The sequence below is a fragment of the Doryrhamphus excisus genome, chromosome 1 (genome assembly GCF_030265055.1).
Source record: "Doryrhamphus excisus isolate RoL2022-K1 chromosome 1, RoL_Dexc_1.0, whole genome shotgun sequence".
NCBI classification, from domain to species: domain Eukaryota; kingdom Metazoa; phylum Chordata; class Actinopteri; order Syngnathiformes; family Syngnathidae; genus Doryrhamphus; species Doryrhamphus excisus.
The window spans coordinates 16,735,822-16,754,043 of record NC_080466.1 but is presented as its reverse complement, the minus strand read 5'-3'; the positions used below and the strand labels follow the sequence as shown (position 1 = coordinate 16,754,043).

The following is an 18,222-nucleotide window of genomic DNA, read 5'->3' as shown; positions in this document are numbered from 1 at the left end:
TGGGTGAGAGGAAGAGGCCCCCCTCCCTTTTTTTTCCTGAGCTCAGCCAATCAGAGCAGTGTGTGGGGGCAGGGCATAGTGAAAACCACCATTCCAGAGCTGAGCTACCTCATGTCCCGACAGCTAACAGGGATCTAGCAGAGGGAGGGGACACAGTCAAAGCCAGCCTCTCCGTGTGTATGAGTTTGTGTGTGAGTGTGTGTGTGTATGTGTGCGTGTGTATGTGTGTGCCAGTCACAGACGAGCAGGCACGGCCCCTGCTGCCTCTGCACTCCGGCTTCACCACACTTTTCACCTCTCCTTGCTCCAGCACACAACCCAGGCCATCATCGCACTCCTCCACGGCAGGCAACAAGGGATCGGCAAGGGGGGGAGAGACAGGACCGAGAGGGGGGACGTCAGGCTTCCTGCAGGCCACTTCTTGACAATCCAAGCGGCTCGTGGACGTTACGTGCAGTCGGGATGATTGCGGCTCAGCTCCTGGCCTACTACTTCACCGAGTTGAAGGATGATCAACTCAAAAAGGTGCGTGAAAGCAGCTTACGGAGGTCCGCTAGTAGCGGTGGAGCTGAGTAAGGACACGGCAGCCATGTTAATAACGTTAGCTGCATGTCAGCAAAGAGCCGGTGGGGTGGGTTGGTCTGGGGGGGGGGAGAGAAGGATGCAGCATTTGGGAAGAAGCGGGGGAGGGGAGGAGGAGGGCAGGATGTCTATCTGGCTGTGATCACGAGGGAGAGAGGTGAGAGGTTAGCGGTGCAGGAAGTGCTTGTGTCCTTGACGCGGTCTATGTGGAGGGCTCCATGTCTGGTCTGAAGCAGACAGGTGTCATTTTGGCACTCATCTGACTACTCGGGTTTCACTTACCGGCAGTGGAAATTAACTGTGTAGAAAAAAAACAACCTTTTGACAGAACTGACCTTGCAAAAATTAGCCGCTGGTCGTATGTGACGACAGACCGGCAACGTGTTCCCATGGGGATGGAGGGCCAGGGGGCGGAGCTTGTGATGACTTTATAATGTCATGTGTGATGTCACCGTGCAGCTGATGCACGTGCCTTTAATGAAGTGGGCTAGTGGGGCAACCCAAGCTAGCAGGATGTCACGTCATCCCATAGTAGTATGCATATTAATCATGGACGCATTAGCCAATATCTACAAGTGTTTAGCGTACCTACAGTTCCTCAACAACACAACAACTCAACATTTGTAAGACATATCTTTACCTAACATATCAGATTCTGCATATTTTTAATTTAAATCTGGTTCGGGGTTTAGCTGCAGGAATTGTGATGGGCCAGTAGAACAGGAGTGTTTGCCTGCGGTTTGAGTTTTTAAAGCACTGTGACACTGTTTAATAAACAGATGAGTTCATGGTGGACAAGCAGCTGCCATGTTATTGTGCTGAGCGCTGCACACAGGAGAAAGCCAGCCTTGTGCCATTTGTGTCCTCTGCAATGTTAATGAGCAGTTAATAATAGCAACACCACAAAGGTCAACACGACACAAACGCGGAGACTTGTGTGTGTGATGGCGTCCGACTGCTGCTAAAATGACGCAACAAGAATATACGTAGCTCTGAATGACAATGTTTCTAAAAGTCCACATTGATGTGTGTTTGAGGGGGCTCCGCTGTTCTGTTCTGTTTGTTGAGCGACTCAAAGTATTGAACAACAAACATCAATCTCACTAACTTAATTAGTAAAAGTGTCCTAATGGAGGATAATAATGCAAGCTTAAGTGTCATATTTCTGCATGTTTCCCATTGCCACAATGTTGGTTTGTAGTGCTCCCAAAATTTATTTACATATAAAAAAAAGACAAATTTAAAGATTTTTACTCCAGGAGGCAGCAGTGAGCTTCACTAGACTTACACGTACAGGATGTAAATAAGCTACTCCAGGGGTTCCCAAACTTTACCTACCCAGGGCCCACTTGAAAATCTATAAAATGTCTGCAGCCCACCTTTGTCCTATAAACAGTACGTAGGCGAAATGCTTCATTCTCAAAGCACTTAACTTAATAATAGAAATAATAATAATAATTATTGTTATTTTATAATAATAATAATAGTTATTATTAACTATTATTATAGTTATGTAGTTACTATTATTATTATTACTACTATTACTATTATTAATAATAGTTATTATTATTATAATAATAATAATAGTTATTATTATTATTATAATAGTTATTATTATTATTATTAAAAGGCCAAAGTAATGACTTATTGAGTGTTATTGACCTGAACCTTATACAGTTTATGATTGGAACGTAGCTCTCTTATATAATAATAATAATAATAATAATAATAATAATAATAATAATAATAATAATAATAATAATAATAATAATAATAATAATAATAATAATAATAATAATTGTTATCATCATTATTATCACATTGATAATTATTATATTATAATTATATTAATAATATATTAATAAATAATAATAATTATTATTGTTAATAAATAATAATTATTATTATTGTTGTTAATAAATAATGATTATTATTATTGTTAATAAATAATAATTATTATGGTTAATAATAATAATTATTATTATTATTATTCAGGACTGAAATGAAAGCAGGGGGATAAAGGAAGGCCAAACTTTTAATCTGTGGTGTACACACAAGACAGAATTAATTCTCATACTTTTCATAACTGTATTCAACACTGGAGACATTCAACACCAGAGAGCTACGTTCCAATCATAAACTGTATAAGGTTCCCAAAATATTGTGACAGATCAATAACACTCAATGGGTCATTACTTTGGCCTATAAATATTTTTTATCTTGCAATAAATATTTTACAATAAAAATAATTTAAAAAATAATATTTGCAAAAATGAAGCACATTTTTAATGACCTATCATGGTCCACCTGCAGTACCACCAGAGCCCACCAGGGGGCCGCGGCACACACTTTGGGAATCACTGAGCTACTCTGTGTGTCTGCTGCCCCCGAGTGGTCAAAGATGGGATTAGCCAACAACTCACTGCTGATGTGTTTGCTTCTTCAGATCGACAAGTACCTCTACTCCATGCGATTCTCGGATGAGACGCTGAAGGACATCATGAACCGCTTCCGCAGGGAGATGGAGAACGGGCTCGGTCATGACACCAACCCCACCGCCACCGTCAAGATGCTGCCCACCTTCGTCAGGTCCATCCCGGACGGTTCAGGTATGAGGACATAACAGACATGTTGTTAAAAAGATCCCAGATCCCGGTTGCTTTCTTTCTTGTAAAATAAATAATTTTCATCTTTTTTTCATTAGTTATGAATGTCAAAAAGAACGAATCTGAAATTACATTTTGAATGTAGGAAATTGACCTTTATATTCAACAAGAAACAGAAGACATTCATTTCACTGAACATTCAATTAGATTTTCAAAAAAATGTCAAAAAAATGTGAAGAAGCATAACATTCAATATTTAAATATTAAACAAATCACTCATTCCCATACATGTCAACATTTGCAAAATTTTCAAAAAGGGAATTTTACAGAAAATTGCTGTGTCTCAAGCGTGGATACCGTCACCATTGTCAAAAACAAAAAAAAACGGCAAACTAAAATAATAGTTTTCAACGATATGTGTTGTGGCTATTTATATATTACATATTACATATTAGGGCTGCTTTTCATTTGATGGCACTAGCAGGCCTTTAACCTGCTTAAAAAAACAAAACAAAACAAAACAAAAACACGCAACAGGAACAAAGAGCAAAATATGGGAGCTTCCCAGGAAATACAAGAGGGTTAAATTCCCCACTGCGCCCCCAGTGGCTACGTGTGTGAATTGCACAGAACAAAGCTGACATCAACTTTGGGAGAGATGTTTCATCATGATGATATATGCTGGAGTTTTGCATAGTCATCACATTGAACCTCTACTACATTGTCTCATGGTGGTGCAGGTCCACAGTCATGCCAATTTTGTCCACCAGCATCCGTGCAAGCTGCATGTGTGTCAAAGCACACACACACACACACACACAGATTCACCCCGCGTCTATCGTCCTGCAAAAATGTGCTGATGTGTTAGCATGGCGCTGGTGACATAAGCCTGTTTTGTGGTCACTATTGTGTTTGGCAAGCTCACGGCCGCGTCAACTCCTGACCTCACTCGCATTTCTTCAAGTTCTGAGTCAATGAAACAAACGTACTTCAGAAGACTGTGTGGAAAAACTACAGGACTGCCCTCTACTAAATGCCATAATCTTTAATTCATCATGCAAATAGTGTTGATTTTGCATGTACTGCAAAAAGTACATTTCAAGAAGCTAAACATTTCCTATTTTAAGCAACAGCAACTAGCAATTTTCACATGAGAAAAATTATCTTATACAGCCATTAATCCGCTCCAGAATGTCAGACTCTAATGAAAATATACTCCAACCAAGTACAATTTTCCCATAGAAAATAATATAATTCCAACAATCCGTTCCAGACACCCAACAATGTTACCAAAATATATTTTTGTAGACAATAATTATAGTTTTACATGCAGTAAATAATAAAAAATAAAAAATATGGCAGCTAAACGGCGGTCGAGTGGTTAGCGCGCAGACCTCACAGCTAGGAGACCAGGGTTAAATTCCACCCTCAGTTCTCTCCGTGCATGTGTGGGTTTTCTCCTGGTACTTCGGTTTCCTCCCACATTCCAAAAACATGCTAGGTTAATTAGCGACTCCAAATTGTCCATAGGTATGAATGTGAGTGTGAATGGTTGTTTGTCTATATGTGCCCTGTGACTGGCTGGCCACCAGTCCGAGGTGTGCCCCGCCTCTCGCCTGAAGACAGCTGGGATAGGCTACAGCACCCTCGACCCTCGTGAGGATAAGCAGTAGAAAATGAACGAATGAATTATATTAGGAAAGCAGGAAGTGAACAAATGTAACAGTTACTGATTGTAAAAGTACCAGATGGAGGGGTAGGATTTATTAAGCTTTGCTTCCTACTCCTTTTTGGACATGTGCAACTGTGAACTGATTATGTGATGCATGTTCAAATAAACCATTACCATTATCATTACATTCAGATGTTGACATCTTCCAAAATTATCGTTCTTAACAGAAAAGGGGGATTTCATTGCTCTGGACCTCGGGGGATCCTACTTTCGGATCCTGAGAGTCAAGGTGACGCAGGACAAAAAGCAACCGGTCCAAATGGAGAGCCAGTCTTATGAAACCCCAGACAACATCATTCATGGCAGTGGAACACAGGTAAACACCAACATGACTTATTTCCGACAGGGACTCCAGTCTTGTTAACTAGCGTACACTCAGTTTTAAGTACAATAGATGCAAACCAGTCCTCGGGTAGTCCTCGGGGATGCCCTCATCACCACACCAAAATCTTCTACCTGTTTAGTTTGTTGTGACCAATACAGCAATCTCACATTCAGTCTGTTGGGATTCTGACTTGGAACAAACCAAGTTTATAAAATGATCCAATGATTCCTGACAGTTTGATTATCTAATGTGGATTCAAGACTCAAACAAAACAAAAGTAATTTAGACATATTCTGGTCTTGTTAGCCGATACAGACACAGGCTTCTCTTAACAAGCTTCATTCAAATGCTCATCTGTTTAAAGCCAGAATAGAGCTAAGAGGCGACTGACGTCAGCTCCTTGACCTTCAGTGAACTTGTGCACAACAGCTGGCAGCCGAGTTGTAATACGATCACCAAAACACAAGAGATGGTCTGGCGTTGTGCGTCTGACTGGCTCACAGCACGGCGTCCACAGACAGAATAGTGACAGATGCACTTTCATGAAACGACAGCTGTCTCAAAAAGTAAGGTGATACAGGAACGAGTTAAACAACCTTGTTTGTTTCACAGCAGAGTGCTTTAGTCACATAAAAAAAAAAACTATAGGTAAAGATTTCCGCCATCACAGTGGAGATTATCAAACACCTGTTTGCTTTTTCAAGTCAGAGTTCTGAATACTTCATGACAAAATGCTTGGAGATTAATATGTAAAGAATATTTTTTTTAAACCAATGCATCATTTCTATTACGTAGTGTTTTCCCCTTCTATCCCATATTGTAAATGTGCTTTTTGTCCACAGCTTTTTGACCATGTGGCAGAATGCCTGGGTGACTTTATGGAGAAACAGAAAATTAAGGACAAGAAGCTCCCTGTTGGATTTACATTCTCTTTTCCTTGCGCCCAAACCAAACTGGATGAGGTAAACATTGCCAAAATAATGACTTTTTGCAAAGGTCTTGACTGTCAAATGATAATTTATACTTATAGGTTATCACATGGTTTGTCTGGTATCAGGCCAGGTATCATGCCCCCGGTCTCGGGCTGATACTGGCACGCGGGTATTATTATTATCACATAATACTGTAGTTTGTGATAATAAGATCATCACATGGTTTGTCTGGTATCAGGCCCAGTTTCATGCCCCAGCGTGCCAGTATCAGCCCGAGACCGGGGGCATGATACCTGGCCTGATACCAGACAAACCATGTGATAACCTATAATTATCACATACTATTTAATCATGAGCTTATTATCACGTACTATTTAATATTTACTATTATACTAATATTTAATATACTATTTACTATTTACTATTCAACTGCTGACATGTTGACAGAGCACAGACGGCAGCAAAACAAACGCTGTGTGTTCACGCTCGTGCGCTGTTCTCTGATTGGTTGTTTCACGGGCACGATACCAGAGCAGCGCGCTCTGAGTGGACAGCTACGGGGGCTGATACTGGACATGATTAAACTCTATATTTTATCAGTATCACTGCCCTGGGCTTTGACACAGTATCATTTCGGCCTTTTCCCGTATCATTCATGGGCGGTTTCTAGGGTACAGGGCCAATCAATACTGTACTATGTGATAATGTACATTATGTACAAGTTCAAGTCATTCCACGAATCATTGTGTCCATCGGTGGGAGTACCTCAAAATGAAATCATTATGTCCTCTGGAGACCAAAGCTGAATTATGGAAGTATTAGACAAATCTGACTAAAAGTGATTGAAACTATTTGTTTACAGGCTGTCTTAGTGACATGGACAAAAAAGTTTAAGGCCAGTGGAGTCGAAGGCATGGACGTTGTAAAACTCCTTAACAAGGCAATCAAGAAACGGGGGGTAAGTTTCACCCATCCAATAACCAAAAAAAATAGCTTTGTTAATTTAATGAAACATCTGTTTATCAGGACTATGAGGCAGATATCATGGCAGTGGTGAATGACACCGTCGGAACCATGATGACTTGCGGATTTGACGACCAGCGCTGCGAAGTGGGCATCATCATAGGTAAAGCTGGATTGTTACGACTGAGAATAGACCGTAGCACAAACGGCGCTTTCAGCCGCATGACGACTAATCCACATTTGGGATGCCAACAGTACGATGAACCCAAATGGGCGTAAACGGACGGATGATGGTTCTGTAGCTCTACTGATCTCTCTCTGTGCTCTGTATGTTTTCAGGAACAGGAACCAATGCCTGCTACATGGAGGAAATGCGTCACATTGACCAGGTGGAAGGCGACGAGGGACGGATGTGCATCAACACTGAGTGGGGGGCCTTTGGGGACGACGGCTCTTTAGAGGACATTCGCACAGAATTTGATCGTGAGATCGACAGGGGATCCATCAACCCAGGAAAGCAGCTGTGAGATTCTGTTTTTCTTTATTCTGACAAGAATTCACGGTTTTAGCAAATAAACATCAAGGTCGGACGTCATTTGTCACTTTTGGAAAAGTATGAAGAAAAAACTAGAATGGCTAACCAAAGCCAACTGTGTTTGTTTCTGCCTAGCTTTGAAAAGATGGCCAGCGGCATGTACATGGGAGAACTGGTGCGACTCATTCTGGTCAAGATGGCCAAAGAGGGTCTGTTGTTTGAGGGCCGGATAACTCCTGAGCTCTTGACAAAAGGGAAGATCGAGACCAAGCATGTTTCTGCCATTGAAAAGTAGGTCATGTGTGTTTAATGTGTGGTTTAATGCATCATATACTGTGAGAAAATACGCACAGCATGATGATGATGATGCTTCTGCCGTCAGGACTAAAGAAGGGCTAAAGAAGTGCATGGAAATCCTAACGAGGCTCGGGGTGGAGCCGTCTGATGAAGACTGTCTGGCTGTGCAGCATGTGTGCACCATTGTGTCATTCCGCTCAGCAAATCTTATTTCTGCGACACTGGGGGGCATCCTCTCTCGCCTTAAAGAAAACAAGGGCGTGGCTCGCCTGCGCACTACCGTGGGCATCGACGGGTCTCTCTACAAAATGCACCCGCAGTAAGATAAGACACATAAGAAGAGCTTAGATTGCAGTGACTGAACCAAGCCTCTTTGATGACGTAATCCTTTTTAAACAGGTACGCCCGCCGTTTGCACAAGACGGTGCGGCGCTTGGTCCCGGACTCGGATGTCCGCTTTCTGCTGTCAGAGAGCGGCAGTGCCAAAGGTGCCGCCATGGTGACAGCGGTGGCGTACCGATTGACGGAGCAGGCGAGACAGATTCAGCAGACCTTAGCCGAGTTCAGGCTCAGCAAAGCCCAGCTGCTGGAAGTGAAGAAGCGGATGCGGGTGGAGATTGAAAGAGGCCTGAAGAAGGACACCCACGAGGAAGCAACCGTCAAAATGTTGCCCACATATGTTCGAAGTACACCGGATGGAACAGGTGACTCATGTGCAGGCAAAGAGAGGAGTTGGAGGCAATGAATCATTGGAAATGCTGCAAGTCAGTCATGATTTCTGAAATATAAAACCAATACAATGAAGAAAATATTTTCCTTGCAATACAGAGAATGGAGATTTCCTAGCTTTGGATCTTGGAGGGACAAACTTCCGTGTCCTTCTGGTAAAGATTCGCAGCGGGAAGCGGCGATCAGTGGAGATGCATAACAAAATCTACGCCATTCCCATAGAAGTCATGCAGGGTACAGGAGAGGAGGTAACTACACTGCATTGGAAATTGAAATTATCCTGTCAAGACTGTGGAATGGTAATGGTAATGGTAATGGTAATGGTTTTATTTCATTTGAACATGCATCATATTACAATTGAATGCATCACATAATCAGTTCACAGTTCCAAATGTCCAAAAGGAGTAGGAAGAAGCAAAGCTTATTAAATCCTACCCCTCCATCTGGTACTTTTACAATTAGTAAATGTTACATTTGTTCACTTCCTGCTTTCCATAATACAGTTAAAGATTTTTTTTTGTTTTTTTTGAATAATGCATAATAAACTCAGCCTTATATTTATGTGTATTAAACATTGTTTTATGGTAATGGTAATGGTTTTATTTCATTTGAACATGCATCAGATTACAATTGAATGCATCCCATAATCAGTTCACAGTTCCACATGTCCAAAAGGAGTAGGAAGAAGCAAAGCTTATTAAATCCTACCACTCCATCGGGTACTTTTACAATCAGTAACTGTTACATTTGTTCACTTCCTTCTTTCCACAATACAGTTTAAGGTTTTTTTTTCATTTTTTTTAAATAATGTACCTCGTACCAAAGTACGAGGTGATATGAGCATCCAATGACATAATGGGTACCACAGTAAGTGTCAATATAGTGATATATATATACATATATATATATAGCACATCATGACCGGTTCAATACTCTTCATCCTTGTATTTCGCAAACATCAACTGCTTGTATTGTTTCTTGAATTGGCTCATCGTTGTGCATTGTTTGAGGTCCTTACTCAATCCATTCCATAGTTTGTCCATTGAATAGTCTGTGGAAACTGCTTCAGATTGAAATAATTCAAGTGAGGAATGTAATGTAGCCTCAAATCCAAATCTTTTTGCAGCTCTTTGACCACATCGTGCACTGTATCTCTGACTTCTTGGACTACATGGGAATGAAAAGCGCTCGTCTGCCTCTAGGTTTTACTTTCTCCTTCCCCTGTCATCAAACCAGTCTGGATGCAGTGAGTTCCCTATTAAATATCTACCAACGTTTGTGTATTTACGTATGTTATAGTATAGTTTAGAGTGGGTTGCATAGTCCTGAGACCATATCATTTATTTAATACTAATAATGTTCTGCGATTGTCAGGGAATACTTGTGACCTGGACCAAAGGTTTCAAAGCCACAGACTGTGAGGGTGAAGATGTAGTGGAGCTTCTGAGGGAGGCCATCAAGAGAAAAGAGGTAAGCATGACTCATTTTAACAGTCAGAAAGGTGGAACAAGCAGTCTTTTTCAAATAACCTACAACATAATAAGATATTCTAGTGTACACTTCCCACAACTCCACAGTGAGACTTCCTGTCAACAAAAAGTGTCAATTTCTCTGGTCAACTTGCTGTCTTATCCTACATCTACTAACTAGTAATTGGGGTAACCTTGATACAACTTTTTCAGTTGCACTCCTTATATTGTAACCAACAGTGATCCGATATCAATACGAATTATACACTTACTTTTTATTTTTGCAGTGTGGCATATTAGAAAAGCATGAAGCAAATAGTAGGAATGAGAAAAACTCACCTTTTTACTTCTATGTGCAAGTGGGGTATAGTTTTATCCACAATTTTACAAGTCTGTAAAATTAAATAATTAAAAAAAAATCCCAAAATTGTTACAACTATAATGATGAAAATGGTAATATTAATGATGATTATAATAATGGTGATAATAATAACAATAATAATGGTAATAATGATCAAGATTATAACAATAATGATAATGATAATAACAATAATAATATTACAATGATAATAATAACAGGGGAAAACAAGACTGTGGCATGAACATAATGAACATGAACATGAATATAAGCTTTTGCTTCAGCCTACTCCTTTTGGGCTTGGGATCAGATAGTTGAATACAAATGTAAAAATGTAAATAATGGAAAGTTATATTTTGATTGATGTGAGAAATGCACTGTAATGTTTCATATATTTGTCCAAATAAAATAAAAAATATATATACATATAGAGGCAGTAAGATTCGAAAGCGTTTAAACCTGACATTATCAGCCCCATATCAATATTGGATTGGAACATCCCTAATTAGCACGATACTAGATTTGATATCAGATTGACTACTATTTAAAAAGGACTAAGAAGAACTTTACATGAAGTATACTTTTCATTGACTGTTTTTTTTCCATTATTTGTACAGTATTGCATGCAGGTTTTAAACCATCAATGTGCTCCCCTTCACATCTAACAGTACAACTCCCACAACACCTCACTTTAAATTAGATGCTTCAATAAATACAGGTTTTAACCGATCCTCCATACGGTATTTAATAGGTCTTTGAAAGAACATACCTTTGAGAGAACATTCCTTTCACTGAATAGCCAATTCCCACATGCTTCCTGCATGCCTGCCACATATAACATCGAGAAAGAAAATGTCCCGATCAGTGTGTGACTTACAGTTCAAATCCCAAATCCCTCACAGTTTCCTGGTCTAACAGTAGTTTCACCCTTCTAGATGGAGGAGCCAGTAAGTATTCAGTGACCGTTAATCGTTAAGTGCCAGGTAACCCAGTGCCAGGGCAGAAATGAGAGTGGCGAATGTTGTGCTGGCATGTCCTAACAAACCGCCCAATGTATGAATCTGCAGTGTGGGATCTTTTAACTGGGAATTATCACTGCAAGGCCAAGGGAGCTCCTCCGTATTTGGGCTGATTTGGGAAACACATGCATTGTGCTCAGTGTGGTGTGCAACCAACCAGCGTGTGGTGTATCAATGCTTATTTTGGGTTGAACAGCGGAATCATCATCAACAACACTAAAGAGCTTTGTGAAGACTTGGGCTTTTGTGATCATCTGATAAAGACTGAATTATACATACTTGGTCCATTGGCGGGCTGCACAGCGGTCAAGTGGTTAGCGCGCAGACCTCACAGCTAGGAGACCAGGGTTCAATCCCACCCTCGGCCATCTCTGTGTGGAGTTTGCATGTTCTCCCCGTGCATGCGTGGGTTTTCTCCGGGTACTCCGGTTTCCTCCCACATTCCAAAAACATGCTAGGTTAATTGGCGACTCCAAATTGTCCATAGGTATGAATGTGAGTGTGAATGGTTGTTTGTCTATATGTGCCCTGTGATTGGCTGATCGCCTGAAGACAGCTGGGATAGGCTCCAGCACCCCCGCGACCACAAAACCACAAAATCTAACGCATGAGTCTTGTCTACTTGTGGAAGTTAAACAAAAAAGTGATTGTCCAGCAACTTGATGAACATCTTCTACTGTTGTTGTCTCTCTCAGGAATTTGAGCTGGATGTGGTCGCTATAGTCAATGACACAGTTGGCACCATGATGACCTGCGCGTACGAGGAACCCACCTGTGAGGTGGGTCTGATTGCAGGTAAGCTGACATTTAACCTCTCATGTGTTACGGACTTATAGGAAAGGAGCCGTTAACACAATTTGGTCTCCTCTCAGGGACAGGGAGTAACGCCTGTTACATGGAGGAGTTGAGGAACATCGAGATCGTGGACGGAAACGAAGGCCGCATGTGTGTCAACATGGAATGGGGAGCTTTTGGAGACAACGGCTGCCTGGATGACATCAGGACAAAGTACGACCAGGCGGTAGATGAGAACTCGCTCAACGAAGGCAAACAACGGTCAGGACGTGTTTTTTGGTATCTGATAGCACTTTCATGTCAAAGTTTCCTCACAGATGTTCTTCCTGGTCTCTTTCAGGTATGAGAAAATGTGCAGTGGCATGTACCTCGGAGAGATTGTCAGACAGATTTTAATTGATCTGACCAAACGTGGATTCCTTTTCCGGGGACAAATCTCTGAAACGCTGAAGACCAGAGGGATCTTCGAGACAAAGTTCCTGTCTCAGATAGAGAGGTGAGGAACTTCTTACTTTGCAAAATGAACTTTATGGTGAATTATGTTTGCGTTATTTTTTTCTGATCCGCTAACTTGGAGTGGTGTTTAATGCTAAGTTACCAACTCTTAGCAGTTTAAAGATGCTAAGGCATGACAATCAAAGTTCTTGGCCAATCATTCATAGAGTCTGCTAACGCTTATGTTCGCTTTGCGATCTATGACCTTGGTGTGGACACAGGTGGTTTCCTCTTACTGTACTGTAGCTTAGCGGCTAGTGTAACACTGTACGCAAGAGAAACAAGAGCTGGTCACAGCTAACCACGCAGGAGACGACCAGGCTGTAAACACTTTTATAAGGTCAAACAGTCTTAAGTGGCATAGTTTTAAAATGGACAACCCCCAGTACACTGACTTCAATATTAATCCCCTTAAACTCAGCCTTATATTTATGTGTATTAAACATTGTTTTATGGTAATGGTAATGGTAATGGTTTTATTTCATTTGAACATAATCAGTTCACAGTTCCACATGTCCAAAAGGAGTAGGAAGAAGCAAAGCTTATTAAATCCTACCCCTCCATCTGGTACCTTTACAATCAGTAACTGTTACATTTGTTCACTTCCTGCTTTCCATAACACAGTTTAAGGTTTTTTTCGTTTTTTTTTAAATAATGTACCTCGTACCGAAGTACGAGGTGATATGAGCATCCAATGACATAATGGGTACCATAGTACGTGTCAATATAGTGATATATATAGCACATCATGACTGGTTCAAGACTCTTCATCCTTGTATTTAGCAAACATCAACTGCTTGTATTGTTTCTTGAATTGGCTCATCGTTGTGCATTGTTTGAGGTCCTTACTCAATCCATTCCATAGTTTGATTCCACATACTGAAATGCTATGGCTTTTTAACGTAGTCCTAGCATAGAAGTGTTTCAAATGTCGTTCTTCCCTGAGATCATATTTCTCCTCTCTTGTAGAGAAGTACTGGATGACATTTTTAGGTAATTGGTTGTTTTTAGCCTTATGCATTATTTTAGATGTTTGAACATTAACTATATCAGCAAGTTGAAGTATTTGTGATTTTAGAAATAAGGAGTTAGTATGTTCTCTGTAGGCGTCATTATGAATTATCCTTACTGGCCTTTTTTGCAGTACATTTAGCCAGTGAAGATTGCTTTTATAGTTATTAGCCCATATTTCCACACAATAAGTAAAATAGGGTAGAACCAGAGAGCAATAAAGAGTGTGGAGTGATTTCTGATTGAGAACAAATTTTGCTTTGTTCAATACTGAAATATTTCTGGCCACCTTATGTTGTATGTTAGTAATATGAGGTTTCCAGCTCATATTTTCATTTATTGTGATCCCCAGAAATGTATTTTCGTTCACCCTTTCAATGTCCACACCGTCTATTTGTATTTGCTGGTGCTGGTATCTGCTGTTACCAAACATGTGTATTAAACATTGTTTTATATCATCTTAAGAATCAATAAAAAAGGTACATAATTTGCCACTACGCATTCTTCAGTTAAAAAATAGCGGCTACTGGGCAAATACGAAAAGTATTAATGAATATACATTCTAGAAATGATGCAAGCACGCAGTACAATGCACCTATAAAATAGGGCAGGGTGACGCAGTGTCAGACTGTTTAAGCCTACCTTCGCCTCTGGCAACAGCTGTGAGGGATCCGGTGACTCTCCTGCTGTTGGCTGACCTTTGACATGTCCCCCTCGCCCACGCTCCACAGTGATCGTCTGGCGCTGCTGCAGGTCAGGGCGATCCTGCAGCAGCTGGGGCTGGACAGCACCTGTGATGACAGTATCATTGTCAAAGAGGTGTGTGGCACCGTGTCTCGCCGCGCGGCACAGATCTGCGGAGCCGGCATGGCCGCCGTGGTGGACAAGATCCGTGAGAACCGAAAACTGGACCACCTGGACGTGACTGTGGGCGTGGATGGAACGCTATACAAGTTGCACCCACAGTAAGGCAACGTTTTTTTGTTTGATAGCTGAACAGCCATTTCAGGCATTTGTGTTCTATTTGTCTCTTCTCCACAGCTTCTCTCGGATCTTCCATCAAACGGTGAAGGAACTCGCCCCCAAATGTGACGTCACCTTCCTGCTCTCGGAGGACGGCAGCGGCAAGGGTGCCGCCCTCATCACTGCTGTGGGCTGCCGTCAGAGGGAGATGGAGGCTCAGCAGCACTGAGATGCTGGCCTCACCTCGGAGAATCGACCTGCTGCTCCATCGCCACCTTTTCACCAGCCACACAGCCAATCACCCCCACCAACCCCAAACAGCCGTGACTCCACATCTGTCCCCTGTCCCCCCAACAGTCAGGGTGCCTTGCCCCAAGCACAGCATACGAGCACCCGCCTCAAAATATTTATTTAAACTGCACCAGCAGCTTTCTTGTGTTTGTACATTGTCCTGAAAATCCTGTCCTAATCTGATCTACCTAACCTCCTTAGTTGTGTAATATTAGTGTATTGCTAATTTTATTTTTATATGGAGGCAAATATATGACTGTATTTATATAGCTGAGGCCACTTTGGATCGCAGAGGTTACGAGCATTTTAGACCACAGAAACAAGAAAATGCCTGCACTTTTTATATGAGAATTAAGGCCCGCGGCTTTCCTATGTAACTTCTTAAAGCCGGACCTTCTCTCTCACGGAACCAGCAGAGTCGTTTTTACAGGTAGCAACAAGGGCTCGCTGCAGAGACTTTGAATGCACGAGTCACGGCTGTTCGATTCATCCTCATGACATCATGTGCTAAGCTACTGACCTGCTGTCGTGCGTCTGTCCATGTATGTCACGTGTTCGAGTATTCCGGCGGCGGCTCTGAGCAAGCGGGAGGCTTTAGCGTATATTTTAGAAGTATTTGTGAACTACTAAGCTTTGTTGTTGTCGTGATGAATCCCGCCTCCACACGTGTAGAGAATCCATGCTTACTGGACCCGGCCGGGGAGGAGTGGAACAATACTGCGAACGCTTTATTGTGTATTTGTGACAGGAGTGTACGTGTGTCCGACCTGTAAGCTTTCAATGTCCAAAGCTCTGTGGAGACTGCATGCCTTACACTCAGACCAGGGGTCTTTCTGTTTGTTTCACATGGATATAGATAGATATAGAGTTGTGATGGACACAGTGAAAAGTCAGTTCATGATTAAATTATATTTTGTTGTGGAGCTGCTGGTCTGCTGTCTCTTTTTGAACTGCTAAATAATAAATAAACACACAAACTATGACTCTATAATCTCAAATACACACTTTTGGACACTTACCAACTGTCCTGGTCCGACAGTCTTACCTTGTTATTACAGACCTGCTCTCAAATGTTTCTAGGCTCTAAATGATATTTATTTTGATATTTTTATACAGTATGTGAAAATGGTATCAGGCACCCAAGTGTATTAGGCACATAACGGTTTTTAACTTTTCTGACCTATAACTGTAGTTAGAATGTTGCATTCTCGCTTTAAACCAGGGGTCTCAAACATGCGGCCCGCGGGCCAAATGCTCCCTATCCGTGTGGAAGTGGTTTTTGGCTATTTAAGTTTAAAGGAAATGACTTGAAGGCTACAGTTTAGGTTGCTAGCTCTCTAGTTTGCGAGTTAGCATGTGTCTCAAGACCCTGCAGTTGCGCAATATGTTGGAAATAAAAATAGTATAAATGTGACTATAGTCGTGTTTTGTCATGTCTACAGGGCTCTAATAATGCTTTGTTAATTATAATCTGAAAAAAATAATTTGTCTACCCACCAACTATATGTGGTTTCTTAAGTTTTTATTATTATTATTATATTTATTTATTTATTACTGATTGTTTTTTTTTTATTCTTGATTTGTTTATTTATTTTTCATCTTATTTTGTGTAAAAAAATGAAAAGTAAGATATTTGAGAACAGTGGAATGTTTTATCAGCGCTTTTCTTGAAGAAAATCGGAACCGAAGCAAAGTTTATTCATTTTTCTGTTTTTAATAAATGCGTTTTTTTGGGGGGGGAAAACCTGATGCGGCCCAGTCTCACCCAGACCCTAGCTCCAGTGGCTCCCAAGTAAATTGAGTTTGAGACCCTTGCTTTAAACCATGCCAAAGTTTCAGATAATGGTTTTGCGCATTTAGAAATAAGCCCCGAAAGAAGTTTGGGATGGGTCAAAACGCTAGGTTTCAGAGGACGTTGCAAAACTGTACTTTTGTGATGTCACAGAGGAGGATGTCATTCCTTATGGGCGTGGCTGTAGGCGTGAAACACTTTCTGCTCTTCCCCAAGCTCTGCTTTTCTGTTTACAAGGCAAGCTCAGGCAGAAGTTATTGGAGCATCCGCCAAACTGTTGCTGAAGCCAGAAGGAGCGCGCTCTCACCCGGAAAGGTGCATTAATGTCGGCATTAATGTGTCCACGCAGCGCCCTCACGTCCGGCTTCGCTGCCTCTGACAAAGTGTGTCCGACAATGAGTGCTCCTCCTCAGACAGGGGCCATATATCCAGGTTCTCCTGAGCTCTACCGCACCAGCGGTGCATCTGACAAAATGTGTGTGACAACGAGTGCTCCTCCTCAGAGAGGCGAGGATGGCGGAGCTGGTAGCCCCTAAACACTTTTCAATTACCTCCCCAAAGACTTTATTCATTTTTCATCAACTCCTATACCCTCTACATTAGCCAGCAAAATGTAATGGATGTAGACTATAGTGCCTAATTTGATTTGATTTGTCAGTCATATCTTAACTTTGCATGAGGATTATATATTTGCCTTTATTATATTGCTGTGGCACTTGCTATATATTCCTATGTAGAACATTATGTTCCAGGGTTCACCGGCAAATGGTATTTTTGACACACAGCTCACTAAGCCCTCGAAACCCTTCTGCAAGCTTGACATTGACATTATGCTCAAATTTTGGATCAACATTTGCAATAAAAGTGACTGTTGTAATTATTAGATTCCGCTGCACAACCTTATATATGTTACATATATGTTTCACTCATGGTGCATGCAAGGAGCGCTGAACAGAGTGTGAAATTGCAACACCAGCAAAACCAGTGATCATGCATTCTGTACATTTTACCTGCGTTATTACGTATTTATAAATGTCACCGACTTGGTCAATAAGCTGTGGTTTTCTGCTGAGAAATTTGCCATTATGTGGGGATCCACATGCCCATAATTCTCGGGTAATTCATTTAGAGACTCCGTTTTTAGGGACTCTGATGTCTGTGAGATTTGGCCTCCTCTGAAAAGTCTTATTTATTTGTTTGTAAGACATATGTGCAGTTTTTTAATGTGAACCAATGCTGCAAATGTCCTAAAATGCATACCACTGAAACAACAGTCTTTGTCTTATTGTGTGTTCTTTCCTCAAGACTGTGTGGGCGTTTACAGGTGT

The 18,222-nt window shown here is 41.3% G+C and overlaps 1 protein-coding gene and 1 pseudogene across 1 annotated transcript; one reads left to right on the top strand and one right to left on the bottom strand.

Moving 5' to 3' along the window:
- The window catches only part of LOC131101373 (M-protein, striated muscle-like), a 31,478-nt pseudogene extending 26,562 nt beyond the window's left edge, over nt 1–4,916 (bottom strand).
- LOC131101379 (hexokinase-1) lies at nt 95–16,025 on the top strand. The gene is made up of 18 exons (XM_058046449.1): nt 95–525; nt 3,029–3,191; nt 5,088–5,236; nt 6,088–6,207; nt 7,040–7,135; nt 7,204–7,303; nt 7,480–7,663; nt 7,811–7,966; nt 8,058–8,291; nt 8,372–8,676; nt 8,801–8,949; nt 9,828–9,947; nt 10,076–10,171; nt 12,243–12,342; nt 12,420–12,603; nt 12,683–12,838; nt 14,580–14,813; nt 14,890–16,025. The coding sequence occupies exons 1-18, from the start codon at nt 208–210 to the stop codon at nt 15,038–15,040; spliced, it is 3,015 nt and encodes a 1,004-aa protein (XP_057902432.1). The 5' UTR covers nt 95–207; the 3' UTR covers nt 15,041–16,025.
- Nucleotides 16,026–18,222: the final 2,197 nt, after the last annotated feature.

Coding starts and splice junctions, on each gene's coding strand:
- LOC131101379 (XM_058046449.1), top strand. CDS start 208: ATGTGTGCGTGTGTATGTGTGTGCCAGTCACAGACGAGCAGGCACGGC. Junction 5,237..6,087: donor TTCATGGCAGTGGAACACAG/GTAAACACCAAC, acceptor TTTTGTCCACAG/CTTTTTGACCATGTGGCAGA. Junction 7,967..8,057: donor CATGTTTCTGCCATTGAAAA/GTAGGTCATGTG, acceptor TTCTGCCGTCAG/GACTAAAGAAGGGCTAAAGA.